Source organism: Pangasianodon hypophthalmus, chromosome 21 (assembly GCF_027358585.1).
Source record: "Pangasianodon hypophthalmus isolate fPanHyp1 chromosome 21, fPanHyp1.pri, whole genome shotgun sequence".
NCBI lineage: Eukaryota > Metazoa > Chordata > Actinopteri > Siluriformes > Pangasiidae > Pangasianodon > Pangasianodon hypophthalmus.
Genome location: NC_069730.1, coordinates 10,938,190 through 10,962,847, shown reverse-complemented (window position 1 = coordinate 10,962,847; position 24,658 = coordinate 10,938,190). Strand labels below are relative to the sequence as shown.

At 39.6% G+C, this 24,658-nt stretch overlaps 2 protein-coding genes across 2 annotated transcripts in view; one reads left to right on the top strand and one right to left on the bottom strand.

Moving 5' to 3' along the window:
• The window catches only part of ece2a (endothelin converting enzyme 2a), a 96,494-nt gene extending 80,901 nt beyond the window's left edge, over positions 1–15,593 (top strand). The window contains exon 3 of the mRNA XM_026925055.3: positions 13,268–15,593. Within this exon, the coding sequence (XP_026780856.3) occupies positions 13,268–13,555 (288 nt within the window). The 3' untranslated portion in view covers positions 13,556–15,593. The remainder of the gene's footprint in view (positions 1–13,267) is intronic.
• A 1,064-nt stretch (positions 15,594–16,657) lies between these two features.
• camk2n1a (calcium/calmodulin-dependent protein kinase II inhibitor 1a) lies at positions 16,658–20,555 on the bottom strand. The gene is made up of 2 exons (XM_034314779.2): positions 20,033–20,555; positions 16,658–19,621 (listed from the first exon to the last, which is right to left on the bottom strand). Exons 1-2 carry the CDS (start codon positions 20,517–20,519, stop codon positions 19,551–19,553), a joined length of 558 nt encoding a protein of 185 aa, XP_034170670.2. The 5' UTR covers positions 20,520–20,555; the 3' UTR covers positions 16,658–19,550.
• Positions 20,556–24,658: the final 4,103 nt, after the last annotated feature.

Sequence of the window (24,658 nt, the reverse complement as noted above, 5' to 3'; positions counted from 1 at the left end):
CTTAGGACTGCAATTGCTTTTTTCTTCAAGACTCCATCATTGAACAGTTGATAACTTCAACAAAATAGACTTCATGTTTAAACTATAATGAATTCAGTATTAACTCTGATGCGAATATTCATAAGTTGCTCGTAGGCTCATAAGCTCCTGGTTACACAATTGCACTTTTGACTATATAGGATAACAGTTATAGAAGGGAAATTATTTACAATCGCATTATCCAGTGTAACCCAGATGAGCATGGGTTCCTTTCAAGGTTTCTTCCTCATATTGTCTTAGGGAGTTTGACAAGGAGAACAGGCAACAGGTAGCAAAGCAAATCTTCACAAAAGAGCATCCGCAAGGTAAGCTAGGAAGGTGAAAGACAAGTTCATGCCATATTGAACTGACTATAGTGAGCATTTAAATAGTCCATGTTTAACAAGCGCCAGGCGTTAATACACAGGGGAGATGCAGTGTTGCCAGAGGTGGATCTGTGACAGAGTGAATGTCCATAATTAAAAACAGTTTCTGTAGCAGCAGTATTTTTTTTATTAGTTGAGGAGATAAATCGATGATAATAGTCTTAGAGAAAAGTTTGTAGTGTGTTGGTTGCGTGAGACTGGACTGTAGATTTGTTACTGATTTGTTAATCCCTTTAATGCATGTCTCTGCAAACATGCTGTACTGATTAAGGACAGGTTAGCTGACAATATGTCTCGTATGCACAGGATTGAAGTATTTTTTACTTAGTCCTGGTCACATAAACACTTTCAGGTGACAAAGGAATGACCAACACCAAAGTGTCTTAATAAAGTGTTGCTGAGAGAACAGCTTCACTATGTCTGGGCATAGATCCCACAAGTCTCTGGAACTGTGCTGAAGGGATGGACAGCATAGCATATAATTTACATCATTTTCATACTCAACAAACCACTCAGTGACCCCATGTGCCCCGTGGCATATATTTATATAAAAGGAGCTGACAGTGCCAGAAGGGTAGCCATAACAGCACTTAATGCAAATCCTGTGTTTCTCTCTGTCTTTTTCATGAATTATACCACAGTACTGGATTCAGTATTTTGCAACATTCATTAATTTTAACATGGTCTAAACTTAGTGTTACCTTTAGCAAATCTTATTTATCTCACCAATCCTCATATTCAGCATTATAAACATCATAACATTTCCCTGTTAGTGATTTATTCCTGTTTGCCCATTCCTGTCTTCTTTAGGAACAACACTAACCTCAATGGTGCCTGAATCGATGTGAAACAGTTTGTAGAAGTTTCAGTTATATAACATTAATATCTGAGTTACTGTGGACTACATTTTAGTGTTTACCCAGCTCTCCACTTCACTCCTCTTTAAACTTAAGAGCTTGTTAATTAGCTGACAAGTTGAATTAAAATAGTGGGCCAGAATTACAAATCACCTGGTTAGTATATAAAATTGGCCGTAATGATAGTTGGAGATAATAGTTAACAGCTAAATAATAATAGTTTTAATAGACTTAGACTCCCAGGACAAAGAACAGTTTGTTGAAAAAAAAACATTCCTTTATTGTTTAACCAAGAAAATGTAATGGCTGTTATATTAAAAAAATGGTGAATTTTCAGTATAAAATCTAACGTAAACCCCACAGTTATGAACATTTTGGGAAATTCAACTGTAATAGCTTTCTAAATAGGAACTGGAATGAAAGTGTAAAATTTCATGAATTTTGGCCATCTAGAGTTTTTTGTACTCTATATAGAAAAAAATGATTTTGAGGGAAATCGTTTTAAAATACAATGTGACTTCTCATGTCCTTCTGCTAGTAAATGTGGTTTGTAATGTTTATAAAAGAAATTGACATGTACAATGATCAGCCATAACATTAAAACATTGGACCAGATGGGCTAGACTTTGCTCCCCATGCTCATCAGTGAGCCTTGGGCACCCATGATCCCGTCACTGGTTCATTGGTTGTCCTTCCTTGGACAACTTTTGGTAGGTACTAACCACTGCATACTGGGAACACCCCACAAGACCTGCGGGTTTGGAGATGCTCTTTTGGAGATGATGCATACACATGCTCATTTTTCCTGCTTCCAACACGTCAACTTCGAGAACTGACTGTTCACTTGAGATAATCAATATTATTCACATCACCTGTCAGTGGTTTTAATGTTGTGGCCGATCGATGTAGATCATAACTACAGATACATTGTCAGGAAACCAGCTTTTCAGGAATATATGCCATGATGTGCCAACTAGGCAGAGTGAAATGTTTCTATGTTTCAGATAAGTGGACAAAAACAGTGAAATTAACATTTTCTGTTGAGTTTTGCTGTTTTTTGTTATTGAAGTTGAAGAGTTGTTATATGCAAAAATCTGAAAATGATGGGCATGACAAAAATGGTTGTATCTTTGTGTAGTGTCTTGCCTTAAATACTCATGATGCACTGATTTGTAATACCAAACAAGTCTCACAGTCTGAAATTACTTCTTAAACTGTCTCTCAAGCCTGAAAACACACACACACACACACACACACACACACACACAATCTTCTATCATTTCTCAATTCAGTGGCCATTTTATTTTCCTGTTTGTAATTCCATCAGATGTTTTGTGTCTGTTAGTTTATGCCTGACTTAGTAACCCTTGGCTTGCTATACTTCAAAACCCATCTGTCTGTGTGTCTGACTGTGTGTGTGTGTGTGTGTGTGCGTGCATGTGTGTGTGTGTGTAGTGCTTGTATGCATGTCAGCATAGCAAGCATGTTTGGTACTGGCTGTGGGGTAGGAAAATACCTTCTATATCCTGTCACAGAGCGGGGAAATCCCAGAAGCCCTACCGATGGAGGAAAACAGAGGAAGTGAGTTAAGACAGAAGATAAAGACATGGTATAAGAGAGTGGAGCTGAAAGTGAGCAGGAGTAGAGAGAGTGGAGGTGAAAGTGTGTAGGAGAGTACCTGGGATTATTTCCATCCACACTTCTTACCCACACACTGTTCACAGATCAGTCTGTAAGACCACTGCAGCCTGAGAGTCAGTTATAGGCATAGAAGTCAAAAGTCAAAGTCAACTTTACTGTCAATTCTGCCACATGTTCAGCACATACAGAGAATTGAAATTATGTTACTCTCAGACCCTAGGTGCATACAGATAACACACAAATGGAAATGCAAATGGATACATATAAATAGAGTATAAATGTAACAGTGCGTGAAAGTGAGTAGTGCAAAGAGCTTATCAGACTGTTAAAGTGACAAAGTTAAAGTGACAAAGTAAACTGTCAGAAAAGGGTAATTTACAGTCCAATGCTGTATGAGGTAGAGCATAGACTAATGCTGCACAGGTGACTGGTGCAGGTCCTGGGGAATGGGGGGGTGGGGGTGGGTTGGTGGTGTCAGAGGGACAAAGTTTGGGAGAGAGTTGAGCTTCCTGACAGCCTGGTGGATGAAGCTGTCCTTCAGTCTACTGGTCCTGGCCTGAAGACTCCGCAGTCTTCTCCCTGATGGCAGCAGACTGAAGAAGCTGTATGTCGGGTGGGTGGGATCACCCGCAATGCAAAGGGCTTTTCTGGTGAGACGGGTGCTGTAGATGTCTTCAGTTTGCGCAGGAAGTAGAGACGCTGCTGTGATTTCTTGACCAGTGATGCAGTGTTGTCAGATAGAAATCATCCTTTAGAAGAAGGTCTCAAAGACTTGAGACTGTGTGAGTGTGTTTGCATGTGGAGCTGTGGGTGTGATTCTAGGACCCTTGCTTGGTCACTTAAAATTGTATTTATTTACTTGCTCCTAATATGGAGTTCAGATTCTCAGAACTTTCAGTATGTCAGAACTGTCTGTATGTCACTGTGTCTCTGGTCTATAATATTTATTGTTCTGCCACACTTACTACAACACAAAACACCATACAGACACCATTTAAGCGTTGTTTTTTAGATAACCTCTCCACTGATATAAGTGCTGTGTTTGTCTATTTAAATTGCAGCTACTAATTGAGAATGGCTTTCTGGGCTTCACAACTGCTGACCATTCTGCAGGTTTGGTCACACTCAGTAATTTAACACTCAGTTTTAAAGTGAACTATACATAGTATGGTCTAAAATTCCCCTGTCCTGACCTATTCCTATTTCACCAGTTAGCAAAACCTTTTTTTTGTCAGATTTCTCAAACAAGATGTTGTCAGATTTTTGTCAGATTTCTCAAACAAGATGTAAAATATCATGTAATACATATATAATATACAAGGAGAATGTTAGTATTTAGTGAAGGCACTAGGGCTGATGCTGAATAACATATAGAACACACATATTAACTGAGAAAATGACAGTGAGGTACAGTATGTATGCAATTGTGTACTTGTGTGCTCATGAACATGTAAACTAAACCATTAAAATGAATCTATGTGAAATAATCAATTGTAACTGTAATACCTGATTCATTGTTTTACAGAAGTAATGAGAAATGTTCATGTTCACCAAGCAAAAATAAGCATTGTCTGAATATGTGTCTTAGGTTTCCATTTTCAGTTGATTAAAAACATTCAGCATTATAAAAGTACAATAATTTAAACTTTGTAATGACACACTATTTGTGTGATCCATTCAGACATTTAGCAGCATTTAATGAAACAAAAGCTGTGCATTAGAATGTAACAAAACTTAACATGGCTAATTAAACATTAGCTCTTTGGCTTTAAGTGGTGTGACATGAGGGGGTGTGTCTGAAGCACCGTAATTAGTGCCAGTATATTGTACTTATATTTGGCACACTAACGTCTTGTTTCACAACTCACTGGCAGTCAGCACTGTAATTTACAGAGAAGCCAAAATGCTACCATACACCAGACCTTAAAGTATGCTAACACATAGTCTCGTGAAAAACAGTGCGCTTAGGAGAAGCCAACGGAGCTGTTTCAGTACAACCTTGACATAGATTCTGCAAGTCTACGAAACTGGATGGATGGACACCATTCTTCCAAAAGATGCAATCTATGGCCAAAAGTTTACAGACATCTTACCAACACACCCATATGTGCTTTTTGAACGTGCCATACCGGATTTAGTCCCCCCTCTGCTGTTATAATAAGCTCCACTCTTCTGAGAAGGCTTTCCACTAGATTTTGGATCGTGGCTGTGGGGTTTTGTTCATACAGACACAAGAGCATTAGTGAGGTCAGGCACTGATGTTGGGTGAGGAGACCTGGGGTGCAATCGGCGTTCCAGTTCATCTCAAAAGTGTTCAGTGAGGTTGCAGTCAGGATTCTGTGCAGGCCACTTGAGTTCTTCCACATCAAACTTTACAAACTATGTCTTCATGGACCTTGCTTTGCGCACAGGGGCATTGTTCATGCTGGAACTTGTTTGGGCTTGTTAGTTCCAGTGTAGGAAAATTTTAATGTTACAGCATACAAAGACATCCTAGACAATTGTGTGCTTACTTAGACTCATATTCAGCATTATAGACTTCATAAAATTTCATTGTTAGTGATGATCAGTCAGAACAGGAATATCCATGACAATGGCTATACCATAATGTATTTCCACTGCTGGCCTATATAACTAGTTTCTCTCTCTTACACACACACACTGGCCCATATACACAGCGTTTCTGGCAGTTGCCTGACTACTACTTTTGTCACCTGGGATACACACACAGACACACACACACTTTGGCCCATTTTCCAACAGTTACGGTAACACAGTACTACAGCAGCCTTTTGGGAGTGCTAGGGAACTTTCTAATTCTCTCCCTATTTATACACATTAATACAAAAGACAGTCTGTCTCTCTCTCTCTCTCTCTCGCTCTCTCTCTCTCTCTCTCTCACACACACACACACAGACACACACACAAATTCATGATTAATGAATTAACAAAACATAGAAAAAGTGCAGAAGGATAGCAAGTCCTGGATGTCTAGTTGAGCAGTCTGAATTATGATAGTCGTCACACAACCATGTTGGTCAAGTGTTTGTTTTTTTTTTTAGGTGAGAAACAAAACAAAGGGGAAAAGAATCGTTTAAAAAGTTTAAACTTTAGATTGAGAAGCTTCACCATTTTTTTCTTTACAGTATGGTAATTAACCATCTGCAGGACGTCCCAAAAATTAAAGGATTTTCTGCATCCCCCTCACAAAATACCAATTTTACTGATCACAGGGCTAAATCTGTGTAAAAATTATTCTCTGTCAAAAATATAATTAGAAAATTAGTCTAGAATTTATATAAAATTAATTCTGACCATACCTGTTTAAATACTCTTTGAGAAAAATATTGATGTAACCTACCAAGTGTTGTTTGACTGCCAAAAGAGATGCACCTTTTTAATGTAAAGAGGAAACATTGGTGAGAAAAGCAAATGCAGTTATGATTTAATGCTGTAGCATTTTCTAATAACCAAAATACACCATTGTCAGTCACCAGCCGAAGTGGCTAATGTCCCATAACAAGCAGCATGGTTTATATTGATAGGGTGGCTGAGGTTCTGAAACTTTCCTCTTAAATATGTAATTATGCAATTTTCAAAAGTAAAGGTTGAAAATGTAATAAAATATCCTAGAGTAAATCTCATTTCTTTCTAGTTGTAATTAAAACCTATTTATTTAGTTGATAATCAGTGGTGTTGAGTTGGCCAGGTGAAAGTTGTAAATATGGGCCAAAACTCGGCAAGTCATTTGCACATTTGTGTCCCATAAAAGCAGCTTTGCCATTCTGAGACTGAACAGCACTGATCTGGTCATTCAACTTTACTAAATGAGCCTGAGTGTCACCGTTTAGACTGTTACATCAACATTCATCATAGGATTTGCTGCAAACAAAGCCAGGAAGACTTAATGTTGCATGCAGTAATGAGTTATAACATTTCATAAACGTCTATGCATGGATCAATATAACTCTATGCATGGATCAGTATAACTCTATGCATGGATCAATATAACTCTATGCATGGATCAGTATAAGTCTATGCATGGATCAATATAACCCTATCAGTATAACTCTATGCATGGATCAGTATAACTCTATGCATGGATCAGTATAACTCTATGCATGGATCAATATAACTATTCTGCCTTTTAAGACTTAAGACCTTAAGAGCCATTTTTTCCTTTTACCTATAGGTCTACAGTGGGTTCCTGGAGGACTAGTGTTTAGGCCTCCGTGCTCTTACCGCCACGTGCCTGGGTTCGATTCCTGGCCAGGGAACCAGATGGATAACTAAAATACATTCATCAGCCTCAATCTTCCATTACACAAAAGATGATGCCAACAAGTAATAAGGCAGTGTACAATTAGACTGATACATTAGCTAGAACGTTGCTTATTGAGGAGATCCAAAATCCTCCACTTTGAAATCTGCTATAGAGAATTGTATCACGATTCCTAACCCACCCGACCTCTTTGATGCATTATGGTTAATAATGCCAAGTGTATGCCAAATGCCAATGCTTTTGTAAACTTATAATAAAGATTTAATGAATACTTATTATGCATTATAATAATCTGAGAATTTATTTGCACCAAATTTTAAAGTGCTAACTCCATCTGTGTTTTCTGCAGCTGCTAAAATGAACACATGAATAGTGTCAGACACAAACTTTTGATCCATTTTTGTTGTTGTTTTTAGATCTTTTTGGACTAAATAGAGAAATTGAAACTTCAGTCTCCATGGTAACATTGTGTAGGAAGCAGAGAGGCGGCAAGTTTCTTCCGAGTCATTTCAGAGAGCTTGCAAAGACATCTGAAACACATCATACCAAGAGGCAGCCAAACACCAAACTTACCCTGGTTTAGCCTTTTAATCTAAAGAAATAAACCTCATCTTTCTGCGGTATCTCTGCAGTTCAACCTGAATCCAGTTACAGACATGCTGAGGGATAAATCCCCTGCGGTACTGCTGCGTGTGAGTGCACCAGCTTATCTGGTCCTGCAGTGTGTGTTGTCTAGTGAAGGATGGTGGTTGTGTAATTCTAATGTTATGTAACCCACAGTCCGAAAGCAGCAGATTGAGGGAATATTAAATTCGTTTGATATATTTTGCAATGAGACATGAGGTTTCAGAGACCATTTGGCAGAGTTTTGCTTTTTGAAGAAAAGCAAATTTGTTGGAGAATTTTAAACAAAGACACTGTTGTTATTTTTAGGGTTATTCCAATGAAATTTTAAAAAGAAACATTAAGCAAAGAGCTTACAGACTATCTATTCAGATATGAAAATTTCCTTAGTTTTATAATGAATCAAGTACGTACCGAGTTAAAATTTAGCATTTATTTATAAATGATCAAATAAAAAGGTGGCTACATCTTTATTTGTTATTTTTTTGTCCTTTTATTTTTTTATTGTCTTTTTTAAATCCTTTTATTTACTTACACTGTATTATTACAGGAAATAATCTATAATTAGACACAACCTCCATGCAAACCAACTATTTGGAAGGTGTGCCAGATGAAAAGCCTCTTCTTTCAATATACTTCAACCAGATGTTTCTGGTAACTGGCCCATTCCTTCTTATAAAACTGCTTCAACTCAGTGATTTTGGTGGGATTCCTTGCATGAACTGCTCTTTTTAGGTCCTCCCACAATATTTCTGTTGGGCTAAGATCTGGAAATTGACTTGGACTTTCCGCAATGTTAAAATTCTTCTACTTTAACCATTTCTTTGTAAACGTACTTGTGTGCTTAGGGTTATTGTCTTGTTGCATGACCCACTTACGGTTAAGCTTCAGGCTCAGGGACAGATACCCTGACATTCTCCTGTAGAATTTGCTGGAACAATCCAGAATTCATAGGTCCATCAATAATGGCAAGCAGCAGAGCAGCCCCAAACCATGATCCTGTCACCTCCATGCTTCACTGTTGGGATTGGGTTTTTATGTTGGAATGCAGTGTTTGGTTTTCACCGAACATAATGCTCTTCATTTAAAACAAAAAGTTCTATTTTGGATTCATCTGTCCACAGAACTTTCTTGCAACAGGCTTCTGGTTTTTCCAGGTGGTCTTGAGCAAACTTCAGATGGGCAGCAGTGTTCTTTTTGGAGAGTAGTGGCTTCCTCCTTGCTATCTTGCCATGCACACCGTTCTTCTTCAGTGTTGCCTGGCATGGACTCATGAACATTGATATTACCCAATGCAACATTGGCCTGTAGGTGCTTAGATGTTACCCTAGCAACTTTGTGACTTCCCGTAATATTATTCACCGTGCCCTTGGAGAGATTTTTCCTGGATGACCACTCCTTGGGAGAGTAACAGTGGTGCTGAATTTCCTCCATTTGTATATCATCTGCCTGACATTGGATTGGTGGAGGCCAAACTCTTTAGAAATGTTTTTGTAACCTGATCATATTTCAGGTCAAATTTATGCAGAAATACAGAAAATTGTAAAGGGTTCAACAAACTTTCTAGTGGCACTGTAAGTTTGGTGTTTATATGATAAACCCATGTTTTTCAAATGGCACTATGGAGGTACAGCACAAGTGCAAAAATTGAGCATGAAAAGCAAAGAAGAGAGGACTAGAAATTGAAACTGGTTTCACCTTGAAAACTGACCCTCATTCAGACAAGAGTGTATTGAATATACTGTGATTGGTCTCATAGAACTGTGAATGTGTCTATTAAAGCTACAGCATGTAGGATTTTTTTTTTTGTTTAAAATTAAAAACAAAAAGACTTTCACGTCAGGGGTAAAAACACATTATAATATGATGTTTTTGAACTGCTATGAGACGCACTGACAATCCTGTAAAAGTAAATCACAATCAGTGCTGTGTCAGGGGTGTCAAATTGGAATAGGCAGAAAAATGTGTGCATATCTATCATACACAGGCTTGAATATGTCAGACATCATCACAGCCCAACTTTAGGCAGGAAAGAAGTTTGATCAGGGGAGAGAAAATCAGAACGCATAAGAGAATAAACAAACAGGAGTCAGAGAGTGAAAGAGTCCAATGTTAAGACGAAAGACGAAAAATATATGCCTTTATAACATTCCATTCCACTCCAACCTTAACACACCATGTCACACCATGAAGGGAAATTGTAATTCTACAGCATACAAAGATATTCTATACATTCTTCCAACTTTGTGGCAACAGTTTGGGGAAGAACCACTTATAGGTGTGATGGTCAGGTGTCCACGAACTTTTGGCCATATAGTGTACATGGACAACAGGTTGGGCAATAGAAATACACAGATTTGTGATTTTTGTTCTCTACACCCTATTAAGCTAGCTAGCTAGAGTTAGCGGGTGGCCATCTCCAATCTCCAATGCAGATGCGAGCCAACCAAGTGGGCCAACTTTACTGTTTTAAACTTTGCTTGTTTAAAACTTTGAAGTTTTACTATTTTACCTGGTACCCAGTAACTGTTTAGGTTGATGTATACAATAAAGTTTTTTTTTTATTATTGTTCTCAACAATTCCGTAATCCTGCAGTGTGTGTATGTATGGAGGACAAGGGGACTGCTGGGTTAAAATTCATTTCATCATAAACTGAGGGATAGAATGTTTAAAGAGAAAGCAACAGATTAAAGTGGTCTGTGGGGCTCTTTCTTTGTTGGAGGCTGATGTAGTATTTCTACATATTATTTAGGATGGCAGTATGGAGTTTGTGACGTAACACTGTACCTGACATTGTACAAGTGACATTAAAACAGATGGAAGGAAGTAGAAGCAATGCAAAGCAGAGTCACTGTTATGTTCCCTTTCGTACACACTGGCAACGAGTCGATGCAATAAAGCATCTGGAAGTCATACATTGAGTTGACACTTAAATGGCACTCAGACGTTAATGTAAGGTTAATGAAAATAATGGCCAGTAAATGTCAAGTGCTGTTCCACACTCTCTCTCGTTTTGTCTCTCCTCCATAATGAGGGGTTAAGTGGGTAATTACTTCTATGGCATTGTTAGTGTAAATGTGGGTGTTGTACAGTCAAGGTTAAGATATAATAAGGGGTGGGTTGCAAATGTTTAAGAGGCTGTGTGTGTGTGTGTGTGTGTGTGTGTGTGTGTGTGTGTGTCTGGGTGTGTGTCTGGGTGTGAGTGTCTGTGTGTCTGCGTGCACGCATGCCAGCTTTCTTGCCTTTGCTGAGGAGTATATGAATGTTATTTTGTCCCGTCATCATATAAGCAATGTCTGATTAAGCTTTAGATTTTGGCTAAGGGAAGACCAGTAAAGTAAACTGTTGTTGTTGTTGCCATTTACACCTGGGAAACCTGAGAGATGAAGTCAACATGACTGTAGACCTCAGAAGCATTACATTTCCAGAAGGTTTTAGGATCCAATTTCTTTTTAAATACATTAAAAACTAGATTCACTTGATTCAAATTGTATATGACATAACCAGCTAGTTACTCTCTATTACCTCTATTAACTACTTAGCAAGCTGAAAGTCAGTGAGGGGAAAGAACTACTGGGACAGTAGGTGGTGGGCAATATGTTTATAGGTTGCCTCTCTGCCAAGATTCTCGTTAGCATAATATCTCAAGAACGAGTGAATGAATGTTTGTAGGATTTATATTAAATTACACTATATGGCCAAAAATATGTGGACACTTGACCATCACAACCAGATGTGCTTGCTAAACATCCCTTTGTGAAAACTATGGGCATTAATATAGAGTTGGTCCCCCCTTGTGCTACTACAATAGCCTCCAATTTCCTGGGAAGGTTTTCCACTAGATTTTGCAACATGGCTGTGGTGATTCATGCCCATTCAGCGGCAAGAGCTTTAGTGAGGTTGGACACTGGTGTTGGACAAGAAGGCCTGGCAGTGTTCCAATTCATCCCAAAGGTGTTCGGTGGGGTTGAGGTCAGGGCTCTGTGCAGGCTGCTCAAGTTCTTCCAGCTCCAACCTTGGCAAACTATATCTTTATGGACCTGGCTTTGTGACCAGCTGACCTGTTTGACGTCTGGTTTTTAGTACACCAGTGGTTTCTTTCTTTTTCAGGACATTCCAAATTGTATGGGCTATGCCCAGTCCTTGTGCAATGGCTCTGATCTTGTCGCAGCTTCAAAATGTGCTGCTTTTCTCCTATAGACAGCTCTCTGGTCTTCATGTTGGTTTATTCTTTTTAACAACAAATGCAGTCTTCACAGGCAAAAAACCTAGGGCTCATTCAGAGCTATTAATTGTTTAAACAATCAATCTAACAGGGCAGACCTGTCAGTCATGTTTCAATATTTTTGATCACTTGAAAAATGGTTGGTTTCAAACAAAAGGTGCCATGTTCTAAAGTTAACACATCTAGATGTAAAGATCATAAAATGAAAGTTGAAATTCTGATCTATCATCTAATATTCATCTTTTGATCTCAAACCCAAATGTCCACAGTGTGTAGCAAAAACAAAAGAATTGGCCTTGCTGTTCCAATACTTTCGGAGGAAATTGTAAATACTTCCAGGGTTGTGGTAATTGGATAAATTATTAAGATGTATGTTGCTCTCTAAGGGAGAAATGGTCCATTGGGGTTTCAGGCAGAATAGTTACTGTTACTGTTCCAGTCAGATTCAGCCTCTCCTTCCTTCACACTTTTCAATACTTTATAGAGAAGTTGGAGGTCAAAGTGTTTTTTCTGCTTCTCTAGGTAAATACATTAACCTTGAGTATGGTGGTCCGTTGTAACTACAAAGAATGATTGATCACAGGACATAGTGCACTTTCTTACTTGGTAATTACACTTGTGGTTTGAAGAACTACTTTTTTCCTCTTTGATTTCACAGCAGAATCTCCCAGAGCAGACATAGAATATCTACTGACCAAAAAATGAGCAATTACTACTGGTTTTATAAGCATGCAGGAACATTCTGGACATTATTTTAATTGGAATCCAGGTTTTGACACCTGGCATTCTTCCTTTTTCACCAGAGGATAAGAATTGTTCTATTTCAGTCTCATGCTATTTTTCACCTCTTCTCTCTTTCTACTGCACACAATCATCATCCCTATCCTCACCCAGTAGCGCCTTATGCGTCTCTCAGGGCAGATGCTTAGACAATTCATAGTTTATTGTCCCATGACACACATACAATCATGAATTTATCTCAAGCTGATTGCATTCCCTGTTCTTGAGTGTGATTTTGATTAAACATCTCCAACTATGCTGATGGCTCATTCTGTAGGGATTATATAGAGCCAAGAGCAGTTGAATGGTATGGTGGTGGTAATAGTTTTCTTCTATAGGCTGTTTCCTTTTATTTTCTGTCTGACTGTCTGCCTGCCTGTGTATCTGTCTATCTATATAAGTATAGGAACATTGATATCTGTATCTGTTTTTCCATCTCATGTTTATTTACAGATCAGTCGGGTCCTGAAGCCTGGAGGTCGTTTTGTGTCAGTGACCTTTGCACAGCCACACTTCCGGAAGAAACTGTACGCTCGCCAAGAGTACGGCTGGTCCATCAACCACTATCCCTACGGCGACAGCTTCCACTACTTTCTTTACGTCCTCACCAAAGGGGAGGAGCTTAGCCCAGAAGATGCTGCATTGGAGAGGAGGGTGTGTTCCCAGACGGAGGACCCGCCCACTGTGGTCACGTTTCAGGAAGTTGAAAATGAGGACTTCCTCAATAACATTGGCCTGTAAAAGCCTGCAACATTGAGCTCAGCCTAAACAAACAAAGACCTATGGTTTTCTGAAAGTTACTTCTATTTGTTTTAAATGTTTTTACTATGGATTCATTGTGGTTATGTTATATGGAACATCATGGAATGTTTTTTTTTTTTTTTTGTCAGTGTTTGATCAGAAAATTCTCAGGTCCTTGAAATCTGAAAGTGATTTCAGATTTGTACAAATGCAGTGTCAGATATTGTTCGCTTTGGATGTGAAGTTGAGGCATAATTTTCTGGCATTCATAATATTTTATGCAATGTTCCTCTCAGTAGGAATTTTAATCAGTGTTGCCAATTTCTTAACATTTGATAAAGTAATATTATTGTAATGTGGGTGCTTTTTTTGAGAATATGAGAATATTCTTATTCTCCTTCCCTCTCCTACCCTCCGCATATTATAGGTGCACAATTATATCTTTTTCCATGCACAGTGTGTTAATCATCCTCTAGCCCTTCATCAGTGTCAGTACCTGACCCTGTATATCTTTGGATGGCAGACTCAACCCAGTAGTGACACTGATGTGTTGTCTTTGTTTTAAAATGGTTCTTTGTTAGCTTTTTACACACCTAAACCTGACATAATCTGAGAATATTCTTGTTCTCTTTCCCTCTGTCTCCCTCTATTTCATGATTTCTTTCTCCCTCTTTCTTCCAGTCTGGCCTATTTTCCTACATGCTATGTTGTGGATATAAAATAGGCTGAACTCATTTGACATTTTTACATTCATAGAGAGACAGCCCTGTCATAGATTAATCACCAAACAACAAACTGTTTCATTTGCTATTTTCAGGAAACTGTGTGTATGTGTGCAGACACATCCCGTTGTAAATGAGGTTTAAATATTGTACTGGCCACCAGGACTTGGCGACAGTCATTAATAAACCAGAAATCATTTATTTTTAATTTTGCTCTGAAATCTAATTACTAGCTATTTTTAAAGGCTGGAAAAAGGTGCCCACATTTCAGAGCTTCCTGTGCTGATGTACTGCAGATCGGAGGATTGCAGAATTTAAACTCATCTTTCGATCAGAAGACACTTTTAATGGACTTTTAATGTGATGAAACAGTGTTTTCACGATTCAAGCTCAGGTCGTGTAACTCCAGTGTTATACACTATATCTTGGCCAAATTGAAACTGAAACACTGATTTATTCATGTGACTTTTTGTATCACATCATCTTATTCTTATTGAATAGTTTGTAAACTGTAACTCTTTTATGTACTAGTTTCTGGGGAAATTTTTGTAGTGAAATGTTCGAAATTCTATTTTTATCTTCCTGGTATACCACAGTGTATTAATTTTTTTTTTTATTACAATATAAAATGTATAATCACCTTATGAACGTGGCTGTATTTCCCCCTCAGCCATCCCAGTGTGGAAGAGTATCTCAGTTGGTCCTAAACTAGTTCATGTACATGTTGTGTGTGGCCTTAAATCATGCGTAATCATATGGGTAATTAACCACATTATTATACTGTAACAGTTAGAGTTCATTTGTTAGTTAAAAATAGTACTGAGCTGCACGTCAACAGAATGCTAAGATTTGCTGACAAATGCTATTGATTTGCCTCATAAATCTTTTAGCTGTGCTGAGCAGTCCAGCAGTCAGAGATGCATGATGGTTCATTAAGCTGTATAAAGGCCTTTTCATCTTCTGTACAGCAGCATTGAGCTATGGTGCTGTATCAGGTGAGCTGCAGGTATTATGTATCAGCTGATCCTGCTGGTTTCTCCACTAACTCACCTGGCTGCTTTGGTGCCTTGAATTAGGGGGTGGAGGTGGGACATGATGTCCAATCTACTTAGGAAAGCTGATATGAGGGTCAGAGAGAGAGAATTATAGTGAGCACTGTGATGTGCATTCTCTTGTTACCACCAGCTACAGTACTAGTTTTGTCTTTAGCCAGCTCTCTGCTCCTGACTGAGCTCATGTGAAGCACTTCATAGAGAGTTGATGAGTGGAAAACAAAAATTTGATGATGAATTAAAATTCATTATTTTTAAAGTTTTTCCAGTTGTATTGTTTGTGTGCCTTTGTATAAAGCTTGATCTGTGCAAAAAAGCTGATTTCGTCAAATAAGAAAATGAAAAGAAATAAAGATTGTTGAAACCTGAAATAAATGAGAGTTTAAAAACAATGTTAGACAAGCCTGGTTTTGCCAGACCGCCATCATCCGCTTAAATGTCCATTCTGCAGGAACTGCGATAAGATGTTTAAATATGACTGGCAAATATTCTTCTGTGTTCGGTGCTGAAATATGACTCCACTTTGTGCTTTTCTCTTGCACTTCTTGTGTATGTGCATTTCAACTATTAGGAGCCAGTAAGTCATATATCCATTTAAACATATTAGATATATTTTTAGTTACAGGCTATTTGTTTTTTTAATTCATATTTGCCTGGTGGTCAAGTGGGTTTAAAGACCAGAGAAAGAAAATAAACCCTACTTCCTACTGACTTTTACAAAAACAAATATCTTCCTTTGGTATGTGTTTCAACATAATGCACTTCACAGTGGTGTGACACACCTCTGCGCTGTAACTATATTGCATGCTTCTGAATCCCACTGCCTGCCACACTACACACATCGGCTGAAGCGCAGTCTGGCTTTTCTAGGTGGATTAACTAGCGTGCCCAGTTGGAAGACATTGTATGTTGTGAGTGTATTAGATGATGCAACCCTGCTTTTTTTATTTGCTAGTCTCTTTATTAAACATTATTACCTTGTTAATGCATCTTATAGGTGTACAGTTATAGTTCATCTTTTTCCATGCACAGTGTGTTAATCATCCTCGAGCACTTAATCAGTGTCAGTGTCTGACCCTGTATACCTTTGGATGGCACACTCAACCCAGTAGTGACACTGATGTGTTGTCTTTGTTTTAAGACAGTTCTATTTCAAGCTTTTTACACACCTAAGCAATTGTATGATCACTAGATTACCTGTCTTATCTAGATTCAGTGTGTGGGAGCAGGGACTGAATGAGTTTTAGAGCTTAATAAGAACCCCTAAATCCAGTGCTTGTCAACAGTGAGAAATATCAGCCATTCAGAAAACCAAAGAAAAAAAAAAGTTCATGTTTCTTCCCACCATTTATTAATTCACCAGGTACAGTGAAAATGGCATCATAATTTACAATGAATCATTCTCAGAATGCGATTACATTTTTGTTGCTTCTTTGCTTCATAAAACGATGCCAGTTGTTGAAAAGTTAGTTTCATGCACAACAAACCATAATCAATTTCTTTATAAGAATGGTACAAAATAAACAACAAAACCCATAGATATAATGCTCAGAAACTCATCAAATAACACTGTTATTTGAGGATAGTCGTAAACAGTGCAGTAGAGTCTAAAGTCACCATTTTCTAACGAATTAATCAATGAAGCTCAAGTCACAGTATACGATTTCTTAGTTATAGTAGTAACATTGATTTGTGCAAATAAACCCCGAAGCACATTCGGCATGTCCCTTTGAAGGGAGAAAAAGAAAGACAAAAACAAGTCCCATGTCTGATACAAAACGACTTTACAACCCTTTCAGGTGTGCCATCTTCTCATTCCTTTCCAAGATAGAAACATTTTTGTTGAATTTTAAGACAATAAAATAGCAGAGGCTATATATAATAAATACTTAGATGCAAAAAATACAAAACTGACTTTGTTAAAAACAAACGTGCCATGAGTGAAGCTGTATTCATATCATTGTGGAAAAATGTTTGCATGGCCATTGACCTGAATTGAGTGTTGTCCCCGTCCCTTTTCCACCCTGTGCTGGTAGAGTACAATGACAAAGGTTGAAAATATACTTAAACTCCACTGTGCACTGACCTTAAAAAAACCACAACCTTTGGATGCTTTTACGATATTAAACCCCATAACAACCTGTAAGTTTAGTTAGTTAACCTGAAGGATAGTTTACAAATGTATTTGTCTGTGTAATGTTAGCCTTATATGCTACCTGTTTGCAATGGACCTAGAGGGAAGGTCAAATGGGTGGCACAGCTGTAGCACTTGCCACCATTTAAATAAATCGTGCCACACCAATTCTGACCTCAAATCACATCTCTTACAGGTCTATTATTCTTATGTAATTCATGCACAATGAATCATATCTAGCTTATGTTGATTTAAGTGATTATTGTGATAGTGTAGACATTTCAATCAAATACCTCCAGCATTAGAAACTATACAACAACAACAAGAAGGCCAATACAGTAATTGAATTATATGGCCAATGATTTTGCACCAAACAGCTTCATTGTTTTTCCATAGCTACATAAGTGAGTGGTGCTACCCCTTAGTGTGGTCTCGCCCCTCCCTTTGCCACCCCATGTTTACAAACCTGCACACGCAGCTCTATGCAGCTCCACTGACAGTGCTGGAGTGTGTAAATCATGCGCTACGTTGATTTTCCGCAGTAATGTGAATACGGCATAAAAGTTATGACGTCAGCTGCATTGGCACCAAAGGTAAAAGTTCATGCAAAGAGGTGGAGGAGCACAACTCAAAATGTAGACAATGCCATTTATCTTTTTAAAAGATAAAATTAACTTGCTTGCAGAGGTTTAATTACATTGGGTCATTTTTTATAGGCTATTATCTATTATTCATCTGGAGTCATTTTGATTGTGTGAATTTAATGCACGCCCACCATGGCCATCGCCATGAAAATCGGGCCAAAATACTATGGAAGGCTATACATTTAACCCTCATCAGCCATTTTAAATGAAGAGAATAAATACAGCTATTAACATCGCACCATCGCACACACTTTGTGCATGTGTGTGTTAGACTATAAACAGCTCTACTAGCAGCTGGAATGCACTCTACACTGTGAGCAGGTGCTCTGTGTGTGTGTGTGTGTGTGTGTGTGTATGTGTGTGTTAGATTATAACCAGCTCTACTAGCAGCTGGAATGCACACACTGTCAGCAGGTGATGTGTAGGTGTGTGTGTGTGTGTGTGTGTGTGTGTGTGTGTATTAAACCATAACCAGCTCTACTAGCAGCTGGAATGCACTCTACACTGTGAGCAGGTGCTGTTTGTTTGTGTGTGTGTGTGTGTGTGTGTGTGTGTGTGTTAGACCATAAACAGCTCTACTAGCAGCTGGAATGCACTCTACACTGTGAGCAGGTGCTGTTTGTGTGTGTGTGTGTGTGTGTGTGTGTTAGACCATAAACAGCTCTACTAGCAGCTGGAATGCACTCTACATTGTGAGCAGGTGCTGTTTGTTTGTTTGTTTGTACTTGTGTGTGTGTGTGTGTGTGTGTGTGTTAGACCATAAACAGCTCTACTAGCAGCTGGATTGCACTCTACATTGTGAGCAGGTGCTGTTTGTTTGTTTGTTTGTACTTGTGTGTGTGTGTGTGTGTGTGTGTGTTAGACCATAAACAGCTCTACTAGCAGCTGGAATGCACTCTACACTGTCAGCAGGTGCTGTTTGGGTTCACACCCGTCGCTTTTCACGTTTTTGAAGCGCGTAAAGGCTACAGGCTTTAAGAGTTCGAGTTTTAGGTTCTGTACAGAGACGATAATAAAGCTCGACATGTGCTTTGTCCTGCGCGCGCGGAGGTCAGTGTGAATACGGCGCGTTCTGGAAGGAAATGGTGGTGGAGTAATGGCGAGTCCGTCCACTGTGGAAAGCGGAGGCAGAGGCGGTTAATGGAGCCACATGAACCCGCGGCAGCGTCGATGACTTTCTGCGCAGCTATGCTTTTATTTATTTATTAATAATTTTTAAAATTTTTCTTTTTTTTAAATAGAAATCGGCTTTTCGTTTTGTAGAATGTCCGGCGAATGCCGAGTGAATCTCGTGCTCGCCACCTCTCTGTGCTTTCCCTCCTGTCGCCCTGTGGCAGCGCGTCGGTCTCTCCGTCCTCCCGCATCCCGCATCCCGCACAGCTGAGCGCTGCTCCACACCGCTGATGGTTAAAAATGAAATGTCTGCGAGGCGCCGCTGGAGCTTTAGACGCCCGGGGACGCTTTGTCCGTCATTCCCTTCAGCACCTCGTCTATCCGGTCGTCCTCGATGACCACTGTGAGGAAGAAGGACAAAGACATTACTACTGTATTATTGCTGCGCAGTCGCTGGGACTCGTGCTGCCACACTTTACCCTCGAGTCAGACACAAAATGCGCTAAAACAATTCTACACACGCTCTTGTCTTCTGCTTTAACCTTGATGAATACCTCTTTAATCTGACTCACTTTTACTGACAGCTGTACAACTCGAAAAGCATGGCTCCAGGAAGTAAAATACAGCGCTTTTTATGCTTTAGGTGAAGCAGGGTGTCGGTTGCATGTAGTCTATAGATTCTGCATGTTTTCAGTCACCTGGCTTGAAAATGCACAATCTATTGGTTCTTACAATAACCATCGCCTAGCTGTACTCAGTAATAAAGCGCGGGTGTGTGAGCAGACCCAGGCGAGCTCTAAGCCCGTGCTCACCTCTCTTTGCTCTGCCTATCTGCCCGAGTTTCGGGGGTCTTTTCGCCTGCGACGCCCCGAAGAACGAGCTCGTGTCCTGCAGCCCGCAGCTGAAGGACATCTGGCTGACGTCGTTGTCCGCTCCGTAGCCGCTCATCTTCCCCTCGGTGTACGGCAGAACCTCGGACATGCTGGCACAGAAGTTCGAGCTGAAGAACAGACGACAGAAGAAGCAGAAGCGAAGAAGCAGAAGCTCCCAGTTCAAGTAACAGCACCAAATCCTGTCAATATCCGCGAAACGCCGCGGTTTAAGACAGCGCAGGAGGGGGCTCGGGCGCGCGCGCGAAGGCGAAGTCAGTGCGTCCTGGCGGGAAGCAGCGCGAGGAAGCGCGCAGAGTGTAAGCGGGGTGTGTGTGAGTGTGTGTGCGAGTGTGTGAGTGAGTGTCTGCTGTAGGATGGGGGCAATCCCGCGATCATAAAGGAAACCCAGGCAGAACGGTGAAGTCATCCGTCCGGGGTTTTAACTCTCTCTCTCTGTGTGTGTGTGTGTGTGTGTGTGTGTGTGAGAGAGAGAGAGAGAGAGAGAGAGAGAGGAGGAAGGTTGACCCCTTCAGGCGAAGCTACAGAATACAGGAGTGTATCTTACTGTACTCGCGCGCGTATTTCCATGTCACTACAGTTATATCAGGTGGAGTTTGAAAATATTCACAACAAATCGATAAAAATCGATAATAAAATAGTTGGCAGTGAATTTCATTGTCATTTAGTTGAAGTGTGTTATGAAGCACACTCTGGCGCGCGCGACGTCACTTCATAAAAACACAGCTGACTGAAATGGCGGAGCAGAAAAACAACTTTCTGTACAGTATGGAAGCTTTACACTACCCTGCTGTCCTCATGACATGACCTGTGTTTTACTCTGAGTGATATCATCATTCATGGGGAGAATGTGAGGAACAGTGGAATCGTGATGTATTGAGTTTTCCGCCTTATTCGCTTTTCTGGCCGTATCACACATTTATGGTCATATGTCTAACTCTCCAAGTCTGTCAGAAAATATGATTCACTCTGCTTTGGTGATTTCACTCTGCTTTGAATAGTTTTTAATGACAGCTCGATGGGTTGAAAATGTGTTGGGCAGCAGTGAAGCTGTCTGAATCAACAGCTTGGAGGAAGTTCAACTATTATTCCGACCCAGAAGCGCTGATAAACGACTGTATTTTCTGAGCACACACACACTGTAGCCTGTGTCCTGTGTGTCGTCATCAAGTGTCCGTCCTGCTGCCGGGTCACACTGAAGTGGATCCCAGAGAGACTCTTCACTAATCCCGGGCACTGCAGTGTTTCACTGAGCGACACAGGCAGCGGGAATTGATTAGGTCTTTATTTTGAATTCGTCTGTTCGAGGTTTGAACAAATCCCGGCTTGAAATACGGTAAGTAATTAATAAAGTGATGACAGTAAAAGATGTACACAATACGGTCACGTGGTGCAGAGCCCAGGGCACAGAAGCGGCTGCCTTTAGATGAGGGAGGGGGTTTGGCGGAAGTGCGCCCTCTCGTGACGTCTGTGCGCCCCTCTACCCATATACTATACTGAGCAAAATTAATTATGCTGATTCAATTTAAATGGTTGCAATAACATCAAGTTGACATCATGTTATGTTGGACTAATTTAAACACTGCCTGCATCATGACGTGATTATGATACGTCACCATAACGCGTTAGTTATGCCGCGTTATGGGGGGGGGCGGATTCCAGTTAAGTGCAGTGTATTTTCTTTAAAATAAACTTAAGCTTTTATAATGTTGTTTTAATTTCAGTTATATTGCTGCTTGCTTTCACTTCACCAAAAATCTCCTAAGTGTCTTCTTTTAAAAGAGATCATGATTAGGCCTGTAGTCGAAAGCATTCATCAACTGCAATCTTCAGTCAGATTTGTTATTTATTATCACCAGTTATTTGCTTCATATTTATGTCAATAATGTTGTATTGTAGTTAGTGAAATGATATTTATTAAGCCTAGTTACAAAAGAGTTCTGTAGTAGTGTTGATTAAAATGCTGCAAATTTTAAATAAATATCTTTTGTATTTAATATATATAAAAAAAACCTAACCGATCAATTGAAAAAAATAATCAATAGATTAACTGAATATCAAAATAATTGGTAATTTTCAGCCCTATTCACGTACCCATCTATACCATGTTGAGAAGCATTAGCCCGTAATTCACATCCCCTTATGGACAAATCACATACATTTAACGTTATCGTATTTTCCGCACGTGATTATATGAATAATATGTGATCACGTGAAAACCGGGTTCATTTCACCATGTTATGCCACATGTGGCGTAATAATAATATGGGATCACATGAAAAATGAAACCACATGCCCTACATGTGAAAAGTCAGTTGAAAATGTATGAAACATAACATGTGAGCTACCTAAAAAACACGTGTAAAATTCACACGTTAATCCACATGTGATTATAACCCTACCACTATGCCATAGAAACACTAGAAGACACAAAAAACACACACAAAAACCAAGGATACTGGAAAAAGAAATCATTTTTCATTCATAAATTATAACAAGTAGAAATTTGCAGAACTTAACTTTATTCAACTCCTGAACCAGAGGCCCTGTGGAATTTTCTGGAAAGGTTTCTATCTAAACAAAGCTATCTATGTTTCAAAACAATAAGTGAAGAAACTGTTAAATAGCTTACAATTGACCACAATAGCCATCTAATAATATTTTATCCATCCATTCCTTCTCTATACTACAACACAGGGTCACGGGGAAGCCGTGTCTGACAGGTTGTCTGGCAGGTTCTCACTTCCCTGACCAAGGCTCTTCTAACCCTGTTACTGAGTTTGTTTGCCATTAGGGAGTACCGCTGACATGAAGGGGTGTACTTGGTCTGCAGCAATGTTTAAATAGGTAGTATGTGTCAAAGTAACATCCACGTCAGGACCCAAGGTTTCCCAGCAGAACGTCCAGCAGGTTTCCCAGAGCATCACGCTGCCTCAGCCGGCTTGCCTTCTTCCCATAGTGCATCCTGGTGTCATCTCTTCCCCAGGTAAGCAGCGCATACACCCGGCCATCCACATGACGACCAGGAACACCCCACAAGACCTGCCGTTTTGGAGATGTTCTGACCCAGTCGTCTAAGCCATCACAATTTGGCCCTTGTCACAGTTGCTTAGATCCTTACGCTTGCCCATTTTTCCTGCTTCCAACACATCAACTTCAAGAACTGACTGTTCACTTGCTTCCTAATATATCCCACCCAGTGACAGGTGCCATTGTAACGAGATAATCAATGTTATTCACTTCACCTGTCAGTGGCTTTAATGTTATGGCTGATCTGTGTGTGTATATCTATATCTATATCTATCTATACACATCTATCTATCTATCTATCTATATATATATATATATATATATATATATATATATATATATATATATATATATATATATGTATATGTAAACATAATAAACATACATTTTAGGGTGAATAAATGTATGCTTGAAGTTTTTATACTTAGTTCAAGAGACAGGATACATATTTATTTATAACGTCTGATAACAGTCGGGACTTTAGCCTTCCAGATGGACCAACTCCAAAAGGAACTTCTTGACTCAAATCTAAAAACAGTGTGAGTATGTGTGTGTCCCCAAAAGGAACTCCCTGGCACACATCTGAAAACAAAGTTGTTAGAATGAGAGAGAGAGAGAGAGAGAGAGAGACCTAAAGGGACTCCCTGACACACTTCTGAAAAAGACTGTCTGTGTGTATGTGTGTGTGTGTGTGTGTGTGTGTGTCAAAAAGGAACTCCAGCAATCTAAACAACTATGCATAAACATGAGTCACTTTACTCTTCACCATCATTGACTCACAGCACCAGCTCAGCTGGAGGTTCAAAATGGAAGACCCCTCATATTCAGTTAGACATTGATGGTTGACCCTGGAGTAAAAAAGTGACCTTTGACTTTAGCATGTGTTCTGGTCAAACATGAGTTTCAGCAGAAATTTTCATGCACAATAACAATAGTGTCACTGCAGCCCTCACTCACTCAAAAAAAAAAAGAAATAAAAGAAAAGAAAGCAAAATTTACTAAGTTGAACTAAGAAAATCTGAAAGAAACACCTGATATTGCAAGACATTTCATAATACAATAGCCCTATGATTTAAACCCAACACAAAACAAGAAATATTGAAAACAACCCTTCCATAATGCTTCCAATTAAATCAGTTTATTAAATTATCAAGTTTAAAAGCCATGTCCACACCATTAGTTGTTGTTCCTCTTTCGGCTGCTCCTGTTAGGGGTCGCCACAGCAGATCATTGGTCCGTGTCTTTGCTTTGGCACAGTTTTTATGTTAGATACCCTTCCTGATGCAACTCTCCCCAATTTTATCTGGGCTTGGGAGCGGCACTGAGAGCACACAGTGGCTGGGGTCGGTTCCCTGGCCAGGATCAAACCTGGGCTGCAGCGGTGAGAGGTAGTCCTCCAGGGACCCATTGCCCCTACCATCAGTATGGTTTATTAATTTCAACTTTGTTACTAAACCTATGTGAAGGAAAGAAGAATGTGTGCAGCATCACAGCGAACTTATGGTCCTCTTCTGGGCA